The 23,126-nt window shown below is 36.3% G+C and overlaps 1 protein-coding gene across 1 annotated transcript in view; it reads left to right on the forward strand.

Moving 5' to 3' along the window:
- The first annotated feature begins 371 nt into the window (after nt 1–371).
- The window catches only part of LOC133338802 (uncharacterized), a 31,774-nt gene continuing 9,019 nt past the window's right edge, over nt 372–23,126 (forward strand). The window contains exon 1 of the mRNA XM_061546908.1: nt 372–395. Coding sequence (XP_061402892.1) covers nt 372–395 — 24 coding nt within the window. The remainder of the gene's footprint in view (nt 396–23,126) is intronic.

Raw genomic sequence — 23,126 nt, forward strand, 5'->3', positions numbered from 1 at the left:
ATTTTTTAAAGGAATATTTTTTCAACACCCACCAACAACAATAGGCGTGGATTTTTTAAAGGAATATTTTTTCAACACCCACCAACAACAATAGGCGTGGATTTTTTAAAGGAATATTTTTTCAACACCCACCAACAACAATAGGCGTGAATTTTTTAAAGGAATATTTTTTCAACACCCAACCCAACAACAATAGGCATGAATATGGCACCCAACATGGGGCAATTGACGTTTATTTTCTTAAGGCGTGGATTTTTAAAGGAATATCGAACCATCGATATGGCGCCCAACATGGGGCAATTGGCCTTTATATTTGTAAGGCGTGCATTTTTAAAGAAATATCGAACCATCGATATGGCCAATTGCCCAACATGGGGCAATTGGCCTTTATATTTGTAAGGCTTGGATTTTTAAAGTAATATTTTTTCAACCATCGATATGGCGCCCAACATGGAGCAATTCATGTTTTTTAACAATTGATATGGCGCCCAACATGAGACAATTAATGTTTATTATTCAAGGCGTGGATTTTTAAAGAAATACATTTTTTTACCATCGATATAGCGCCCAACATGGGGCAATTCATGTTTATTTTAAAGGCGTGGATTTTTAAAAGAATATTTCTTAACCCCCATTATAAAAATTCGATATGGCGCCCAACGTGGGGCAGTTGACATAGATTTTTTAATGGGTGTTTCCATCAGACCAAGGTCTAACAAACCATCCATCGAATTTTTTAAAGGATTTGTTTCAATAGCCATTGGTAAAAAATCTCAGACATCTGACAAACCATCAATATGGCGCCCAATTTGAGGCAACTGGAGTTAAAATTTAAGGCGTGAAATTTTAAAGGGTTTAACCATCAGACAAATATCGTTAAAATCTAACAAACCATTGATGTGGCGCCCAACTGGGGACAGTTGATGTAATATATTTAGGGGTTGGATTTTAAAAACCCATTTTTTATATAATCATCAGACCAATATATCCATTATCGAAGAACTAACTCATCGACTTGATTTTTTATGATTTCTTTCAAAATGGCGCCCAACTTAAGGCAGCTTTGACGATATGACGTCCAATTTGGGGCAGTTGGCATTATTTTTTGAAGAATTTCTTTAAAAACAATTGCATCCATATGGCGCCGAACATGAAGCGACATATTATTTTCGTTAGAAATTTGATCCAAACATTTGACCCAGGTATTTAAAATATTCAAAAAAAAAATTCCCAACCAAAAAGTATTTCTCTTAAGATATTGAAGAGCTCCACAACACATTAACCCAATAAAATCGGATAAAGCTGAGGTTCAATCCAAAAACTGCATTTCATTTAGCTGCTACCGTTGCTGTTCCTGCTGCTATCTCTTAATCGTTTAAATATGACCATTAATGATGGCAGTTATTTCCATTCAAAATAAAAATGATTCCGAAGAAAGTAAATGCCGCCACATAAATCAGAGCTCAATGAAATGGAAACAAAGCAGCAACAGCAACAACAATAACGAATACAATAAAAATCTTGGAAACGGTTCCTCCGTAGACCAGTCACTTCGATTGCCGTCTTATTGTTATGTTGTGGGCAGACGACAGAAAGAGAACTTTCAATCTCAAAAAGTAGAAGCAGAAGAAAAAGAAAATCAAAACAAAAGAAAAGTACTTTCTTTGGATACCTTCGAAACAACAGCAACGGCGACTTGGAAAACCACAACAATGGTCACATAAATACACACAGCAACTGCAACAACAACAAAAACAATTGATTTCAATTTAGTTCCTTCAAGATCAGCCGACCCGACCGACAATCGCAGCAGACCCACCACCACGATGACGACGACGACAAACAAAAGCCGACCAGCCAACCAAACGTCCAGCAAAAAAAGGGAAACCATTCCAACGATTTGGAGCACAGATTCACTGCTGCTAAGTAATTCCCGCCATGGCACAAGCCACTGCCGGTAGCGTAGAACCGACAAACGAAAATTTTAACCTAAATACTATTATCTGTTTTTTTTTTTCTTCTTATAAAAAATGCAACAACAATTACAACCGAGCCTTCACCTTCATTGCATTAAAAAACAACAACAAAATTAACTTTGCAGAGCGACCAAAGTTCAGCAGAATTTTGTTATGGCCCAAGCTCCAACAACAACATTACATACATGTGGATGGACGGAATCTATGCTGTGGTATTTCCTGACTTTGGTCCGTCCCTTTGTCATGGCAGTGGAACAACGAAACACAGAAATGTAAACAGTAACATTTATGTGAGAGTAGTCTAACGGTCCAGATATGTGGACATACATACGTTCTTATAAACAGGCGGATCACCTTTGCCTATTTAGAGGTGAATTTAACCAATCAGATTATGTTATATATTGCGATTACGATGGTCGTGAAATATATTTGGTGGATTGAATGGGAAACCGAAGAAAACAATCTTCACAACATTGGCGCCCAATGTGAGTACTATTCCACATTTTCACGGCCAACGATTCTAGGCTCTTTGCAGACAATTAAATGGGAAACGCTATGACATGAATTTATTAAACTTTACACAACATTTAAGAAAATGGCAGGTCTTAACATAATAGTCATTCAAATACCATTTAAGAGAATGGCGCCCAACGTGGGGTTTCAGCAATGGCTTCCAATTCGAGTGGCATCGTTAAAAAGATACTTCTCCGATGGTGGGGAAATAAATTGGCTGAATTGAATCAAAACCGAAGTAAACAATCTTAACAACATTGGCGCCCAATGTGAGTAATTTTCAACATTTTCAAGGCCAACGCTTTTAGGGAAATTAAATGGGAAATATTGGAACCCAACACTATGGTATGGATTATACTTATACTTTACACAACATTTAACAAATGACAGACATAAAGCCTATAAAGAATGGCGCCCAACGTGGGCTTTCAGCAATAGCTTCCAATTCAAACGGCATCGTTAAAGTTATCCTCCAAAGAAATGATCGTAAGAATCTTTTAAACTTAATACATTATACATGAGTATTCCAAACCGGTTTGTATCAAAAATTATTATTGAACAGGTGGACTCATATTACACTGAACGTGAACCTCGTTATGAAGCAACTGTGCAAAATTTGGGAAATTAGTAGTCGATTTTCACAATCCTCCGTAGACACCATAATTTTATCATTAACAAAATTTTGCAATGGCTGATACATTAAAACTTCCCAACAAAGCTCCCGACATTTCTGGCGCGTCACTGTGGTCAATTGCTATCTTCAAATGGTCCAGTTGTTGACAATAGAGATCAAAATTTAGCGTTTAGCCATATGGAAGCAACTCATAATAAATAATCTCCTACCAGTCCTACCAACTGCATAGCAGAACCTTCCTGGCCGTTAGTCCTAGTTTGGCCACCGTTTGAGGAGCTTCACTGCTCTTTGACCACGATGGTTTTCGCACAGGATTATCGTATGTGATCCATTTCTCATATCCAGTCACCATCCGTTTAAGAAATGGGTCTATCTCATTCCGTTTGGCCAAGGCTTCGCAGATGGAATTCGATCCATCCTATTTTTTATGTCAATTGCTGTGGCACCCAAACATCGAGCTTCTTTTTGAATCCAGCTGGTGTAAATGGTTTAAAACAGTTTTATGGTCGACTTTGATCATTTCTCCGATTTTATCGACATTTTCGACGACCGGCCTAATGGATATATATCCACTAGATAGTGGTTCAGCCACTCTCAAATGTCATAAATTTTGGGTCCTGACGCCATGATCGTAGAATTCATAGGCTATTTTACAATCTTTATGCCATCCGGTGGGTAAACAGTTTTGAAGATATCAACCCTCCTTGGGGAACTCCCTGCTTAACTCTACGGGCCTTCGACTTCCTGTTTCTAAATTCTACGTACGATTGCCGTCCGCACATATAATTCACGATCCAACGTTTAAAACATGGCTAGAGGGTTGTTCTGTCGACGTCCTCGAACAGCTTGGTGTGACTGACGGTATCCTTGGCATCCTTGTCTGTCTTCAGAAGCGGGAGCGCCCTGCGCATTGTACTGTACTGTGCTGATTCCGGAACCCATGTTGATGATCAGCAACTGAGTAGCATTAACGAATGCTAAGTAGTAATGCCTCAAGAGTCTTAGCTACTGGCGACAAAAGTTAGCGCGTTTCTGATGGCAGTTGCAACATCCTCCAACGTAAATTGTGGTGGTTCCTCGTCCTCCACGTATATGGCGCAATACTCTTCTCTTCGCACTGTCACTCTCGGGGTGTCACAAACTGCCGTTTGAAAAAAACTCGCGCACCTCTTCAGATCTATCACCTCAACGCCGTTAAGTGAGAGAGAAGTCCGATCATCCTTTCTTCCAGGGTTCGAGAGCGACTTAACTGTTGTCCACAATTTACTCACTCCGGTACTGATGTTGCCACTTGTTTCGCTTGTGCTCGCCGAATAACCGGTTCACTTCCATCAGTCAGTTCTCTGATTCTGGGTTTAGTAGGAAGCTTATCACGCGCATTGGCTAATCCCGGTGTTTCTGCTGGGAGGTTTGGTCTTAATTCGGGTATACGACCCGCAGGTATATAGCGAGCGGCTGCAGAAATGATGATGATCAGGAAATTCCTTTCTGCTACTCGAGCATCATAAGGATTGGGCAACGATTGGTGAAATTTCTGAACTCTTGCCAATTACCTTTCCCATGATTAAGGAAAGTACGGCGTTTCGAAGTTATGAAGTCGGGTGGTCTGTTGATGGACATGATAATAGGGAGGTGATCTGACCCCAATGAACTGACCCCTATCCTGGTGGGAATATCCACATTCTCCGCGCAAAACGTTGAGCTATCAATTTGCTCGGTTATGCCTTTCTGGCCATTACCTAGTACGGAATGCCATAATTCATCATGTGCATTGAAATTCCTTAGCACCAGCCAAAAGATGAGAAATGTAACGCGGGGCTGAGCTATTATGTAAACTTTAAGCACCTCTACCTCGGCGGTACCACACGGTCAAAGACCCATATATTCCATGTACGGGTCAATGGAGTCTAGCGAGGTAGGTCTGTACTGGACTGAATTGTGCAATAGGAATGTTAATCCTCCACCACTCGTATGATCATTCCTTACAGTTTGTCAGATAGGGGTTCCTTAATTCCAAATCTTAAAACGGAATCATTGAGTTCCCCACATACTGGTAACTAATAAAGACAACATATGCTAGTCGAATCGCTTGACTTAAAATACCAAATGAAGTGATGTTGTAAAATATGCAATAAACTCTTAGCTGTCTAAAATATCTGCTTGTTCTTATGTCTTAATGCCGCTCAAATGCAATGAGTACTCGAACAGTTGTTAAGAGCTTGTTCCGTATTTACGATAAACAAAAAAAACCGACCCACGCATACTTAGGAGGAACTGTCAGTGGAGCGTATAGTAGTTTGGTTGGAAAAGCCCTCCACACAATACCGTAGCACGGCCCCCTCAAAAAAATCTGATGCAGTAAATTTCCTCCTTCTGTAAATTTGACAGGGCGACAGACAAATGTAACTGACTTACAATAAAAAACTGATCGCAAAACAAACGCTCAGATTTGATGTTTGGGTTGTGCAGCGGAATGTTTGTGATGGTATGTCACTTTCTTGATTTGGACAGTTTTATGAGTAGTATGCGAAATGTTTATGTTTTTATTCATTGTTTTTCGAATTTAGGTTATTGGGTTCATTTTTGAGGCAACCACAAAAACACAAAAACTTTCGCATAAAATCATATCCTCGAGATATTTTTTTGAAAACATTTTTTTGTTTTTCGTTTATGGTGGATTCTTGACTGGCGGCATTACAATTGTTTTTGACAGTTAATGTTCGACAAACAGTTATAAATGTTCTATTGTCCGGTTAAATGCAGCACAGTGTGACAGAATCAGAATTGCTAGAAGGACAAAGTAAACCAATAAGCGGAGCAGTATGGTCCGTCGGGGTATGGGCAAAAAAGAATTGATATCAGATAAAAGATCATACATTGTCAACATTTTCAGATCATGTCTTCTCGGAGTGAACATATGGGAGCATAGGACTTCCACAAATCATAGCTATCGTAAGCGATAACTAAAAAAATTGTTTTTTCTACTATATTATTATATGCTTAGCTTACCTGCTGCCTATCGTTGCTTTGAAACAACACCTACTTGAATGTAGTGCAGTGGTTGGTGTCCTGGATTATTAGTGTTGCCATTTTCCTCTGGGTGGCGCTATCTCCTGCCACCCCTATATTGTATCATCCTTATGTGTTGAATATTATAACGTCATGGGGCTTCGAAGGCATTCATTCTGGAGAAAAAATATCTCTTTACTAATCTTTAAAACCAATTTGAACGGGTTTTCTACCTCCGATGGGATTCGAACGCGCCACAAATGAAATTATATTCTAGCCCACTATACCTTGCCCTACGCCATCCGAAGTGAACACATATATTTTCACTCAAAAGCCAGCCATGTTAGCTAACTATTCATAATGTTCGGGTTAGAAGTGTAGCCTCTAGAGCGAGGTCCTTTCGTCCCCTAAATATTAACCGATAATTACCAAAAGTATATAGATGCCGACTTTAGTCTACAATTTGTGTGACCTCTACTTTGATTACAAGTTATTAATAAAATGAAAAAAGGGGGACGATGAAAATATACCAATATCTATTTGTCGTATTTAAGGACACTATCCGAAAATAATCCTCATTCATCTCTAAAATAACCGAATAAAAATATAAAAAAGGTTTACTTCACCCACTTCACTCAGAGCGTCATTTTTATTTCCTGTCTTCAAAATACTGTGCCCATCAACCAATGGAACTCATTGCGATATTAACATCTTATTGACTTGTTTCTTAAGTTCGATGCAATGGCATTGCATCTGTTAAATTCTGATTTGAAGTTTTATGGAAAAAAATATTTTTATTTGCCTCAAGGCAAAAATGTTCCACCTACAAAACTCTTGGTTTGAAACTTCAGACTTAAGTAACTGTTCATTATGCATTCATTCATTTTTATTGCTTTGAATGATGGATCTAAGATAACAAGCATCATTCACAATAGTTACATTTTGGGATTAGCACAATTTTGATTTTGATTTGAAATCCGTCAGTTTGAGAATTGACTTTGACCTACAAAACCTGGGAACAAATAGTTGAACACTCCATCACAACTTGATAATGTGAATAGAATCAAAATCGGAAAAATACTGATGTCAAATGAACGTCAATTTTGGATTTAAGTCAGTACTGCATTCAAAAAGGTGTTAAATATTGTACTAAGGAGAAACGGGAAAAATTATCCCATACCAAAAATTTTTTCTTGGAAATTATCAATAAATTAAAGGTACTAAATATTTTTTTTAAAGAGTTCATTTGTGTGAACGGAAAAACAAGAAACTGGATGAGGAAGAATCATTAATCGATTTTAAATACGATACGATGGTGTCACAAGTATTAAATATGGAAATATTGGTACAAAAATGGTACCATTGTGGTGAAATCCGATGAATACGGTGGTTCAAGCATGATAAGGGTTTTAATGGTGGTCAAAAACTCACGCACAAGTGAGCTGGTGTATAGCCATGGTGCAAAATCCATGATTGACTTTTTCACAATTTCTGACGACTTTTATGTCGAATTGCTTCCTCATTGACCGCACGATCTTGCGGCAAAAGTCATGATTGCAGTCGAACAATACAGCGAGTAAAACATTCACCCCATGGTGTTATTTTGATCTTTGTCTTCAGGATTTATCCATTGGAATAATTGGACTTTAATTTTAATGTCATATACATACACCCATGATTCGTCACCATTTTAGACCTTTTTGAGGTAATATCGATCGAACAACATTATCGACGTTGTTTCTGTTCAACATTTAGTAATATTGAGGCAATCTTCGCCAATAATTTAATTTAATAATTTTGTAACAAATAAAAATCGTTATAAAGTTAGAACAAAATAATTTCCATACAAATACATGGCCAAATTTATTCTATACCCACATTGGGCGCCATTTGGCAAATTAAATATTGTATGGTAAGCGAAGACTAAGAGCCCAGCTTAAAATTAATTAAACATCGGAAAGTATCATCTTTGATTGGGAATATACCACAATGGACGGCATATTTTTTAATAATTTATTGATCGATTAGGACCGTACTTGATACCAAATCTGCTGAGACTTATCTCGTCACCTGGGCAGAGTCTCTCTACTAGGTACTCTGGGACTCTGGCATTTACAAGTAAAGCAGCTGAGTTTTGTTAGACAATTTCAATACAAACATTGTCACATCCCCTCGTTGGGCGCCAATAGCATACAAATCTAAAAAGCTTAACAATTTGAATTTTGTCCATATATTAGGTTGGAGAAAAAGAAATCCATTATTATTATACGAACTTTAGGACTTTATTTAACGTGCTTCGGAATGTGAGATTTGGGCCAAATATGCACCGTTTTGTTGTATGATTTGTTGCCATTTTAAGTCCTGCTCTCTATTTGCAAAAAACTCTAGTAGTCGTTTTTACATTCCGATTGGCTTGCAGAGTTAACCCATATTGACGACCAACGCGAGTATGCAAATGATATCGCAAGATTTCAGTCTTAGAAACCAATATAATTACCGCTGCCAATACAATTTCGTAATTAAATTGTTCTTTGAATTATTTATGGAAACACTCATATTTATTTTTGTATAGAATTTTTAGTTTTCTTCATCGTTGGCGCTGTGAATAAAAGCGAAATTCAAAACACAGCACACAAGACTGACCAGTGTCGCAGAGTCGCGTCTTTTTGTCACTTTAATCCTCTTATAAAGTGTAAACGAAAACATTTTTTGGCGCTTTCACAATACTGGAAATGTTTCTTTGAGTGAGAAGAAGAAGAAAAAACAATAATTCTATTTAATAATAAAAATAAGTGACCAGAGAAACTTCTTCAATGAATCAATTTAGCGGAAGCAAGATTTTGTTGCCAAGTTAAATGCAATAGAATAAAAAATTGATGAATGAAATTTGGTAAAAATAAAAGTGAACGTGGAATTGGAAATTAAGAAAAATAATGAAAACCTTTTTAGAACAATGAAAAATTAAAATATAGAATTGGTCGTTCCAGAATGAACTAGTTCAACGTAATTATTCCGCAAAAATAAACGCTCGGTACTAGATTCGGTTCATTCGATTATCTAGTTCCTTTTCTTCCTATTTCCTTTTGATCCAATCGTGCATCTACATCTTCCCGTTCATTAACCTAATTGTCGGGTATCAATAAACGATTGAAGTAAAATGAACAATGGAACTATCGAACCGCTTCAAGAACAAGATAGCTCAAATCTACAAAGCAAAAGGAGATCAAAGTTCATTAAAAAAAATTGTCAATATTACAAAACAAGTATTTACAAACAAATACCCCAGGACATTTGCTTCCAAGTCCACAAAATCGATGTATTCAGCTTCGTATTTTTTGTCATTAAAACATAAACCTATATGCAAATTTTTACATTTAAAACGCAATAAATTTGAAACATAAAATAATGAAAAGCAGATTGATTGACAGATAGGCGGCATAACCGCACCACACAACAAAGACACAATGAAATATGCAGCTATTAAGCATTATTCGATTGAGAGTAAAGACAACTCTAAGAGAACGATAACAGAATATCATAAAACTAATAACATTTTCATTAGCTAAGACAACAAAACAGAGCATAGGCCAACTGTGTCAATGAGCATAAAAACGCAAAGCTATTGTTTTCCTCAAAAGATAAACGTTGATTTGGGAAGTGGTATAAGTTAAAAAAGTTAAAAAAATTATTAAATGATTGCAACTTATATTGATGCTCTTAATGCTTTATAAAAATATACTGTCATACCGACCAGTCTACTAATATGCTAAAGGAATTTCATAAATTCGTTTCTATTAATATTTCCAGGCGCATCGGTCTTGTGCGCAGCTCATCCAATCTTCCACTTGATCTTTTCATCGGATTTGTGGTCTTCCCCTTCTGCGTGAACCATCAGCTGGCTCGCTTCTATATGCCTTTTGAGATGGAGCATCCTCATCCATTCTCACAACATAACCTAGCCAACGTAGTCGCTGCAGCTCGATACATCTGAATACGTCGATATTCGAGAAGAGATGGTACAGCCCATGGTGCAGATCGGCTGAGAATTTTCCTTTCAAACACTTCAAGAGATGTATCATCTGCTTGCGCTAGTACCCATGCTTCACGGGTGGTATCAGTGTATTTTAAAGTATGAATTTGGTCTGGCGAGAGATGGCCTTGTTATTGAATTGCTTACTCCGGCCATGTAGCATCTATTGAACAACACTATTCTTCACCAGATTTCAAATCTGGTGTTATTAGTTTTGTTTATGATATATAAAATCGTTCACAACCTCGAAGTTGTAGTTTGCAAGTTCCTCAGTTTGTCCGAGTCTTGTGACGTATTGTGCGTTGATAAGCTTTGGCAGACTCCTTCTCAATTTTACCGCTCGCAATGTTCGACCCGTTATATCGATGTCATCAGCGTAGGCAATTAACATGTGTTGTTTGGTTACAGAGTGCCATTTCTGTTTACCTTTGCGTCTCGTATGACCTTTTCCAGCAGGATGTTAAAAAGGTCACACGACAAACTGTCACATTGTCTGAATCCTCGTTCGCTATTGAAGGACTTCGAGAGCATTTTCCGACTTTAACTGAGTTAGTTAATGTTATTCTGCATAGCCGTATTAATTTTGCAGGAATGCCGAACGGAGACATGACTTAAATACCTCTAAACGGATAGCTCTGTCAAATGAGGCTTTCTAGTCGACGAATTGTTGGAATCTGTCGATGTGTGGGGCGACGTGGGTCTTTTCTATGGTCTGTGGTGCATTTGCAAGGTCTGAAGCCGCATTTGTATGGTCCAAAAATGGCCATTGAAATTTTACCAACATCGTTGGTAAAATTTCCGGAATTCGATTTGATCTTGATTTGATCACGCTTTTCTTGTTCTTTCTTCTTTTTTCTGAAAATATCTACGTTTCTACTCTCTCCTTTTCTTTCGATAATTCTCCCTCGCATTACGTGTCGCTACTGTATGCAGGGTTGCCCTGCGTTTTTCATAACAGTAGCATTACGCCACTGCAGATCGTTCCATGTATTTCCTGGTGGTGCATTTTGGTATCCATTTTTTTTATACCCTCCACCATAGTATGGATGGTATATTAAAAAGTTATAAATATTGGCCCACTTTTTCCAGTAGCCCCCATATAACGGTACCTCCTAATTTTCAGTATTTTGGGGGTTTTGGTCGTATTTTTCCACCGAATTGGCTGTAATTTAGTACTTTGAGTTCTAAATAGGCTCCAAATCACTCCACAAAAATTTTTGAATATAGGTCCATTTTTTCTGGTAGCCCCCCATATAAGGGTACCCCCAATTTTCGGTATTTTGGGGTTCTTGAGCGCGTTTTTCAACCGAATTCGCTGAAATTTGGTACAATGGGTTCTTATTGGGTACCAAATATCTCCACTAAAAATTATAAATATACGTCTATTTTTTCTGGTAGCCCCCATATAAAGGTACCCCCAAATTTCGGCATTTGGAGGTTCTTGAGCGCGTTTTTCAACCGAACTCACGGGAAACAAATCCGTATATGGAAACAAATCTCCCTACCAAAAATTATTAATAGTCAACCCCTTTTAGGCGTAGTCCTCATATAACCCCATTTTTTATATTAATATAATTATCTGATTTTTCCGCGTTTTGGGTTTGGTTCTAACACTCTGTTGTAATCATTTCACCTGCCAAGGATATCGAGATAAAAAACTATAACGTACGGTTCGATAATGAACTATATGTAAACTATAGCCTGCATTTAGGCTTAGCCGTAGCCCCTGTGTGGGAGGTACCAGAAGGCATGGACCGATATTCCCCAAATTCGGACTTGAACTATGTTTGGAAGACATAATAAGATGGGATGAAATCAAATTTTTCTGAAAGGGATTTGGTCCCAAGAAACATGGGGTCTATAACCAATATTTCGATGAGGCACATTTTCACCGTGTGGAAGTGTATGCACACTAATTAGACATAAGGCTGAGGTTATAATTTTCTATTAAAAACTATTGTTTACATAATCGGATTGTAGAAATGTCGGTATATGTCCATTTTTTGGTATGTTCCCTATATTTTCATTTGAAGTACCTGTCAGTATATCTAAAATTCGGCCCGGCCGAACTTAACGCTTTTTCACTTGTTTTTTTTTTCTGCAGTTTGTCGGTAGTCTGCAATTCTTTGCCATTGTGCTTCTATATTATTAGTACTTTCTCCAAGCAGTTGGGTAAGTTGAGCGGAGTAGGTTTCTGCTATCAGTTGTGTTTCCAGCTTTTCGACGCCGAGTTCCCGTGTTACATTAGATCGCACCTTTGCTGCTACATAAGGACGGGTGCGAACCTAGGCTGGTAATGGTCCGAATCGATATTCGCTCCTCCGAACGTCTAAAACACTGGATAAAAGCCTTCCGTATATCAAAACATGATCGATTTGATTTCTCCTTGTTTGATTGTGAGAAATCCAGGTGGCCTTGTGTAAATCCAGATGCTTGAATCTGATGCTGTTAACTACCATGTTTTTGCTGCCGTTAAGTCAATCAACCTCATGCCGTTGTCTGATGTTTCATCATTTAGTCTGATTTCCGATTTTTGCATTAAAATACCTAGCAGTACCCACAATTGAGATGAAATAGGGACCAAGATAAGCCTAGGCTATGTCACCTCCTACACTCAATAAGATTTTCCGAGATATACCATTTTCAATTTTACTGAATGGTTCGAATGCTCATGCGCAAATGCGTGATGCATTGTACTTTTGTTATAGCTGTATTGGGGTGACAGAGGGGTCTCCACACTGCAATGCAGCCAACATCAAACAAACAACTCCATCAGACTAGCAATGTGCATGCCCCCACTACTTCCAATGTTGGTGCTGCTGTGGTCGTTAGCGGTGGTGGTGGTGGATAAGAATAGCACCCAACATAGCCAACAGCTATAGTACAACAACAATAGATATCACAACAATAAACTTGGTTGGCTGAACGAGTGACTGTAAACATAACAGCAATGTAAAAAATAAACAACTTCGTCAACACCGCGCTCTTGGTTAGCGAGCTGTTCGCTCCACATTAACAGTCGCGAATTTCAATTCGAGAAATGTTTTCGTTGGATTTTCTGCAGCTGACTGGTTGGCTCACTGGCCGGTCATAGACTGTGCTGCAGCCAGCCATTGTAGCTCTGCGCGACGTTTTACAAGCGCGTACATAGCAGATAGGCAAAGAAGGTATAAAAAGGTTTGTACTCCCGTTAAGCGTTTCAAACGCTCACCAGCAGCAGCTGAGCACAACTGCACAAGCGCAAACTGAAAGTTGATGTGAATAAAGTTGTAAAATACAAATACGGAACGGGATAATAAAAAAAAATTGTACAAAAATTCTTAAAACGAAATATGAAATAAAAAAAATTTACAACGAACAAACAAGAGTCAAGTGAAGTGCAAAAATTATTTTTTTTTAATCAAAAATTTTGAAATTAAAAATGACTTCAGTGAATTGAAAAAAAATTGAGTGAAAATTTGAAGTAATCGAAAACAATAATCAATCCTTGAGTGTTATTGAGACAATTTGAATTGAAACTACTGTCGAACAGCAATCACCCGTTCTCATTAAAAAGGAATTAAACGTGAAGTGTATTTAGTTACACACGAAGCATACCAAATCACAGAGGTTTCATTGAAAATGATCGTCATGGATGCAAAAAAGGTGAATACAAAAATTACTACTAAAAGACTTACTCCAAAATACATTGCCCCAAAAGAAACCCACTTCGTAAAAAAACATTTTATTCACTAGAATCAACCTGCAAGCCATCATTCATAGCCACTCCATATATTCTTCATGACATCGTCGTAGTTGTCGTTCCTGATGGCCAGTTGTCGTCATCGCCACCGTTTGGCACTGACCATCAACTGAGAATGCAACCAAAATAAAACGCTAGGTAGCAATGTTAATGGATAAGTAATGATGTTATCAGAGGATTTTATTGCTTATCCGTTTGGAATATTAATTTTGAAATACGTTTTTTGAAGTGCAGTACACCAAAAAATAAACAACCTGGAGGTTTTATTCATAACTGTAACAGTTAATTGAATTGAAATGCATTTGCTTTTGTCATACACTTTTGAGAAAATGAAAACCAAGTAGAATGTTCAAATTCGATGAATTTAGAATTTATGTATGACATGTGACACAGTAGTGGTGTTAAATTTGAATAGGAATAGAATTACAGGGTAACTTAAAATTATGTTCACATTTTAATCTGATATTATGCTCAGAGGGGTATTAGTGACATATGTATTGGTTTATATCCAATAGCTTAAGATATAAATCAGATTCAAATCGATGACACTTCAGGTCCTGGTGGATTCTTTTGGGGTTCTCGAGTTTACAACAACCTTCAGTTAACCGACGATATTTTTGAGAAAAAATAATATATACCCCAACTTTCAAGGCCTAAAAAAGGACAATGACAGAAATTGTTTTTCAATGGCTGGACATTTTAAATCTCATCAGAACTATAAATTAACATTTCGGACAAAACTTCAGTCATGACATATCAACAGACCTCTGCAAGAAAAATTCAACTTGCAAATAAAAACTTAGAACGCAATAAACAGTGGCTCAGCTCAACTTAGCCTCCAATAACTTCTCAATGGCAAACTATTCCTTGATAAAATTTTGACTAAATTTCCCTGAGTCGAAGGACCAAAATATGTTGGTAAAAAATTCATTATAGGTCTAAGATTTGGCATAGCTCCCAATATAAAATGTTCTCCACATTTGTAGCAGGAATTTTCCAAAGTTCCACATGAGCTACATTCTTCAAATCACCTCTAAAAACGTTCGTTCCATATAAGACTACCTACATGTTTTCAAAATGTTGACCGTTTGTGGGGAAGTTACTAGAAGAAGTGGACCAATAAGTCCCATCTTCCAACTTTAAGCAGGAATGTTTAAAATATTAAATTTTGTAAAATTTAGTCCAAATCGGATAGTCCATTCGTCTGATACTATAAAATTCATTTTCAGCAACATTTTTATCACTTTGTGTGGGAGGTACCAGAAGGAGTAAGCCGATGGTTCCTATCATTGAATTCTATCTAGGTTAAGTAAATATATTAAGATGTCCAAAGTTTGGATGACATTTGGATATTCAGTTCGTTTCATTAAAAAAAATCCAAAATTTTAACACTTTGTGGAGGAGGAACTAAAAGGAGTTGACCGATAAATACCATATCCCAGCAATACACAGTCATAAAATATTAGGTTTTACAAATTTGGTCATTTTGTTGGGGAGGTACCAGAAGGAGTGGACCGATTTTCCCCATAGGATCAAATTATGCATTCCATTTGTCTAGTATTGAATTTATAAATATGTAATGTGCATGCTTTGTATGGGAGGTACCAGAAGGAGTGGACTAATCGTTCTCTTCTTCGCACTTCATCTAAGCTTGCTAAATATAATAGGTTGTGCAGAGTTTGGTTCAAATCGGAGAGTCCGTTCGCATGATATTATAAAATTAAATTTCAGCTGAATTTTGATAATTTTGTGGGTGAGGTACCAGAAGGGGTGAACAAATATCCCCCATCATCGAATTTAATCTAACACAAAGTGGGCCTATATTAGACAATTTTCCGCAATATTGCAATATCCTGGAATGCCAAATTACATCCATATAGTCATGGATATCCAAAACTATAAGTCCAAAACATGGACCTATATAAATATTATTTTTTTATATATGTAAGTTTGCCTTCAACAAACCTTCATACCATATTACAGCCATATTAGTGGAAAATGCGGCTAAAGCCTTCAAAATATCGAAAATGGTTAGTTACGTTAATTTTGTGGTTATATGTATGATATTCAATATTTACAATTTTGGTAGGGTTGAAAAAAGTGTCCAAATTCAACAAAAATACTGAAATTTGGAATGTGTACGGTGCTGCTCAAAACATTTGCAACCAATTCATCTGTGCGACAAAAATCCCTAATTTTATTGAAATAAAAATTTTTAAACAAAGTTTTTAGTGCTAAAATATACCAAATATATTCAAATCAACAACAATTTGTTGTAAATTTTGCAAAAAAAATCGTAAAAACTCATGTTTTTCTGTGCTCAAAACATTTGCAACTTATACTATGTGTCACCAATATCTTCATGCCCATTTGATCATTCAGGTCAACATAGAAATGCTATTTTTTGTTTTTTTTTTTTAATTGATTTCCAATTTTTCGTTGTACAATTTCCCAGGTCAGGTGGTTGAGCAGGCCAATCAAGCACACACAACTTTTTATTGGATATCCATTGTTTTACCAACTTAGACGCGTGCTTGAGGTCATTGTCTTCATGAAAAACCCTTGCAAGAGACATTTCCCAAGATACATATGACCACATTACGTCAGATAAAATATTTTGGTAATCTTCTGGCCTTATAATTCTAGTGTTTCTATGAATCAGATCAACTCCTTATCCGGGAAAACCCCCCCATAACATGATATTGCCTCCACCATGTTTTATAGAACCTTTTGTAAATCATGGGTTAAGACTTTCGCCTTTTGGTCTACGCTCCAGACGCCAGACACTGTTCCAATTAAATTTCTTTCAACAGAAAAGAGAACACACATTCTTTGATATTAATGGTTTATTATGGGACACACTTGTTTAAACTCGTCGATAATTTGTTTCTTAATACGCTCGTTATATTTTTTACCACCCATGTTATCGACTTTTTCAGAAATATAGCACTTGGGGCCACACTGATAAGTTTGTTACAAAGTTATGCTATTAACTTAATAAAATTGATTTGTTTTTGTTTATTAACGTCAATTTTTAGCCGATTTTATGTTTATAGTTAGAAAACTTTTGAAATATTACCAAAGACAAGGGAAAAAATAAACAATTAAGTAGTTGCAAATGTTTTGAGCAGGCCAAAACACGTTTTTCTATATTCTTGGGAAAATAACAACAACATATTGAAATATAAATTTTTTTCAAGTATTATTTAGAAGGATGGCTTATTAAAGATTGTGTTGAAACATAAGTAAAAATTATAAAACCATTTAAATCTTAGTTTCGCCTTATTTTATTACATTGCAGTTCTAGTTGCAATTGTTTTGAGCAGCTTTGTATATATACCAAATATATCAAGTTGGAACATATATCGCGAACTACATCGTGATTTCAAAAGGCAGGTAGACTGACTGACAGACTGGCATGCGTAAATAAACATATTCTGATCTAGGTGTTGGAAACGGTAGAGGCGGAAGATATAACAGACATGTGATCAGACTCCGGATTGTCAAATTATAACCACATCGGTTACAAAAGCCTTGCGAACAGAATACATAAATTCGTGCGGTATGTGCCAACTCGTGGACCAAAATCTCTATTAACCCATTAAAAGCCTGTTGTCTTTAAAATTAAAAAAAAAATCAATTCTGTCCATATTGTAAAAGAAACATAAAAACTCGAAAATATGAAAAATTAAAAAAAGTATTTTCATGATTTTTAGCCTGTGCCTAGAAAGGTACTCTGACCAAATGGCTACTTATATGTGCTTAGCCTGAGTCCATAACCCAAAATTAAAACAAATGTTCAACAATTAATTTTTAGACCTGTGCGAGTCTATCGTGATTTTTGCCGACAAACTAACATGGCCAAATCGACGTAGAATTTTACTTTGATTAAGAATATTTATACTTCAATAAATACCCCACCACATAATAAAGTTCATAAAAACTTCTCCTTATTTCAACATTGTTTAGCAACAGTTACCTTTGCAAAAATCTAGATTCTGTTTTCATGTCCCTTCAATTGACGTTGATGATTCAATTAGTTAGCACTCATTATCATATCTTAGGAATTTTACAACAATTCCTCCATTATAAACTTCGACAACATTACAATGTAACATTTCCGTTAAGTTATCTTTACAACAATGTTAACACACACACAGGCCTTGTATCCGGGCAAATGATTTAAATACAAATACTAAACGCGCACCCATTTACAAATCAATGTCCAATTGATAATGGATCTGAGTTAATCTTGAAAATGGGTACTCTTTCAATTAAAATAAAAAAAAAAAACTTAAACAAATAAAACACACATTGGTCATGGTTTCGAAGTTTTCCACCCGGTTTTAAACGACAGCTAACATTTACAATCCCTAATTGCATTTTTCACAGACGATTTGAGGCTCTACCAGTCCATTTCCATGGTTAGTGGTATTTGTCTGTTGGTTGGCCGGTCGGTACATTGTTGCTAATACTTTGGGTGTTGTTTGGAATTGTTGTAAAGCTACGAGAACAACAACAATATGTCCAAAACAAATCTAAGAGGCGAACTTGAATTTTTTTGTTTGAAATTTAAAATGTAGGTCAACACTCAAGTGGCACACACACATAGTACAACAAAAGCGACAACAACCATAACACAACAAATACCTTACAACTAAACTGACATCTCTGTTTGTCTTCATTTCTGGTCAAGTTTGTATGCTTTTTAAGAGAGATAGAAGAGGTTTTAAAGGAAAATGAAAGTGTTTCGCTGTCGTTTAATGTGTCCATTTGTCTGACTTGTCTGAATGGAGTGACGTCGTTCATCTCTTTGACCACTTGTCAGTGTTTAAAACGAAATGACTTTGTTATTTTATTTCTACTCTTTACATTCTTGTCCACACTTCTCCCCACAGGCCATTTAAGCTGTACACCAGACAAGTTGGCTGCTTCGTCTTAAAAGATTTAAACCAAATCGAAACGAAACGAATTGAATCACTTTCATTATCTCCATCAAAAGATGTAATTTACGCCAAATGCTCACCTCCCTCCAATTGAATATGGAGAGATGTTGAAAAGGAATTTTTTGTATTTCCCCATTGCCGATGGAAATCATTTGAATTTGTTTATGGGTGTAATAATAAAGTGTATGAATGTGTCGGATGGCTCCGTAATTGAGTGATAAGTAAAAGTGTGGTAAATGTCAGCATTGTGGTAATTTTGAAATGAGGAACGGATTGTTTTCAAACATGTATGTGGTTCACGAACAAGTTTTTTACTCAGTATAAACACGACCTTCCCTCCGATCGAAGCTTGCAGAAGAAAATGTAATTTGGAAATTTGGGAGGCACCGTTATAATTTTTGGTAAGGAGATTTGCTATACGAAAGTGTACAAAATGTAATAAATGACAAGAACTTTAAAACAACTATTAAAAAATAAAATATAAAAATTTCGTATGGGAATTTGTGTATAGGCATGATGAAAGACCTTGGGCTTGAAATGTACAATAGTACAAAATGGTACTAAAATTAGTACATTTGGCCTGGAGTGTACAAAATGTACTAAATATAGTACAAAGATATAAAAATTTCGTTTTTTGGCTTTTTGGCGACCCAAGCATCTGGACTTTTGTAGGCTTCAGTGTACCTATATGTGGGTCGATACCGTTGTATTTTTAATGTTTTTTATACCCTTTACCATACTGTGGTACAGGGTATTATGCCTTTGTGCATATGTTTGTAACAGGCAAAAGAAATCGAGATAGACCCATGGTTCCTTTTGAGTCCATGTATTTTTGTTAACAAAGTACAGGTCGCATTTATGATCCGATTGGAATGAAATTTAGCGCATGTCACTTATTTGGCCCAAGGACGAACCTTTTTGAAATTGGAGAAAATCGTTTCAGATTTAGATATAGCTCCCATATATAGTTTCGTCCGATGTTATGTAAAAGATGCACCAAACTCCCAATATTTGTCCGATAGGGACAAAATTTTACATCGCACTGAATCAGGTCCATTCTTATGTGTGCGAAGTTTTGTTAAAATCTGTTCAGATTTAGATATAGTTCCCATACATAGTTTCGTCCGATGTTTTGTGAATGGTGCACCAAACTCCCAATATTTGTCCGATTGGAACAAAATTTTGCACAGAATTTTGAATTAGGTCCAGACTGCGAAGTTTTGTTTAAATCGGTTCAGATTTAGATATACCTCCCATATATATTTTCGTCCGATTGGCACAAAATTTTGCACAGAGTTCTGAATTAGGTCCAGACTGATGTCTGCGAAGTTTTGTTTAAATCGGTTCAGATTTAGATATACCTCCCATATATAGTATCGTCCGATTTATTGTGAATGATGCACCAAACTCCCAATATTTGTATGATTGGGTCAAAATTCTGCACAGAGTACTGAATTAGGTGCAGACTGATGTATGCGAAGTTTTGTTGAAATCGGTTCAGATTTAGATATACCTCCCATATATAGTATCGTCCGATCTATTGTGAATGGTGCACCAAACTCCCAATATTTGTCCGATTGGGACAACATTTTGCACAGAGTACTGATTTAGGTCCACACTGATGTCTGCGAAGTTTTGTTAAAATCGGTTCAGATTTAAACATACCTCCCATATATAGTTTCGTCTGATTTTTTGTGAATGATACACCAAATTCCCAATATTTGTCCGGTTGGGACAACATTTTGCACAGAGTACTGCATTAGGTCCAGACTGATGTCTGAAAAGTTTTTTTTTTTAAATCGGTTCAGATTTAGATATAGCTCCTATATATAGTGTCGTCCGATTTTTTGTGAATGATACACCAAACTCCCAATATTTGTCTGATTGAGTAAAATTTTGCATAGCAAATGATATTGAGAAAAAAATGATGCGTGATAAGGTTTGTTTGAATTGGTTCAGATTTTGATACAGGTCTTATATATATCTTCGTTCGTTTTTATGTAAATTATGGTTACACGAAATTTGGCAGATGGTATTAAATTGAAGATAGTGACAATGGTATATACAACGGTTACTCAGTTAGGTCCATGTGTTCAGATATAGCTCCCATACATAATTTGACTCGATTTGATACAACTGGTAAACCCAAGAATCCAATTCTGTCCGTTTGGCATACTAATTTAACCTGTCTTCCATGTACCCAAAGTGGTGAAGGGCATCATATAGTCGGCCCCGTCCGACTTTTGATCTTTGCTTACAGGTTTAATGTGTTAGAAAATATGAAATGTTGTAGAGTCGAAGATGTCAATAACGGGACTTTTTATAAACGATATGTCTTTAAAAACGAGTTCGCTATCAAATATGAAAGCAGACACAGCATGATGTAATAGTTCGGGGCCTATACATATACATAGGATTTTTTTCATGTATTTTAACACTCTCATTGTTCGGGTAGAAATTAGCCTAACAATCCCCAAAAATCTGAATGATGGAAATACGGTTAATTGGTTGTCCTAAACAGGGGACCAATACTAAACATGCTAGGAGTAGTTACAATGTATGTGCAAAAGTCCGAATATTACCACTCATCGGATTTTTCCTCCTCAATAGTTATGAGAAAGTCTAGAAAGATACATGTCTTTAATATAAGAAAACTAATTTTCCATGACTCATATTTTTATACATGAATAAAAATTCCACCATGTCTAGATATTCTTCCACACATATCACACAGCTCATTTGGACTGTGAATAACAGGATCTACATAATACCTCCCCCTGGTAACAAGTTTCACAAAAGTGTTCACAAGATTCCGGCTTTTGGGCAAGTCTTTGTTTTGGTTTGCTACTTGGTCTACTCGTCGAACATGCTGTTTCAATCGGATCAGTTCCGCTTAAAATAATAATAATTCTATTTAAATTAACAAACATTTGTTTATCAAAACAGACGGGCAGACAGAGAACCCGAAAGAACAAGAACCTCTAACAACGACAAAAGAACACCACACATACACTTATAAAAATGAAACTGTAACAATTCAATAATAATAATTTTCAACAGTCATACGTACATAGGAGTGTGTGGTAAGTACATGCACACTCACACTCCCCATATGAGTGCATACCTTCCCCTCTATTCTCTAGACGAACAAAAGGTTAGCAGGTTTTTTTAACTTTGCTGAGTTATGTTTTTGTTCTAAACTTTGTTTTTTGTTGAACATATTCTATTTTTGTTTTAAATATAAAAAAACATACCTCAAAAAACAAAGACAAAGTGCGCTGAAATTAAAATCAGAATCCGTAACAGAAACACACACACCCATAAGCCAGGTATGTTGGTCTCGTCGTCCACAGATACCAGGTGGGGTCAGACATAAAGTAATACACATAGTTTAAGTGCTGCATAGTATAGTTTAACTGCAGAGGGAGTTGTTTGCTGTTGCAATTGTTGTTGTTTTTTGTTCTGTTATGACAAGCCGGCACCCAATTCAATTAAAGTTTTTTTGTTATTGTTGTTGAGGGCAACAATATCAACTGGTTCTGCAAACCATCATTCGTATTCGAGACAAATTGTTTGTCATAGACACCAAAGCTGTTAGTGACGTTTTTGGTGAAGGCATGTCAAATTGGGGAGGTTGGGTTCTGATTGTAAATAATTACAAGTGTTAAGTAATAGAAATCGATTTCCAATGGAATTGAAATGGGGTGTTAATGGAGGTAACGGGAAGTCCTTGATCTGCCACCTAACACCAAAGTACAGAAAATTAGCTTAGGGGCTAGGGAAAATTAAACGGACCCATTGTATTGGTAAACTTGAAAATATGTACCTAACATTCTATGATTAAATTTTTATTCACCAGAAATCTGAAATGTGAAATTAATGCCACTGGCAAAGGCCGCTAAATTCTTTAAAATACGAAACTTTTTCATGAAGGGTCTATGATAATCGACGATTTTCTGCAAAAGTTTTTGTCACCATCCAAGAACATGGAATGGATTATTGAAAAAATGTCCTATCGAAAATACCCTTTTATCCTTTGCGACTCGATGTTCCAAAATTATCGCCTTTTAATTACGTATATAAAAACCTTATAAAAACTATGGAGGTCTGTTGCCCCTCCTTAAAATAAATAAATAAATAACATGTAAGAAAGAGTCAGTCGGATATATACCCTCAGCCTATGGTTTTCGGAGGTTTCCAGAATAAAATGCAGATTTTATTTTTATTCGCTTTATATTTAGGTATATGTTTTAATCGAAGAGTTGACTATCTTTGG

This window comes from Musca vetustissima, unplaced genomic scaffold, assembly GCF_032173495.1.
Source record: "Musca vetustissima isolate MV318-11 ecotype Yass unplaced genomic scaffold, APGP_CSIRO_Mvet_v1 utg7886, whole genome shotgun sequence".
Lineage (NCBI taxonomy): Eukaryota > Metazoa > Arthropoda > Insecta > Diptera > Muscidae > Musca > Musca vetustissima.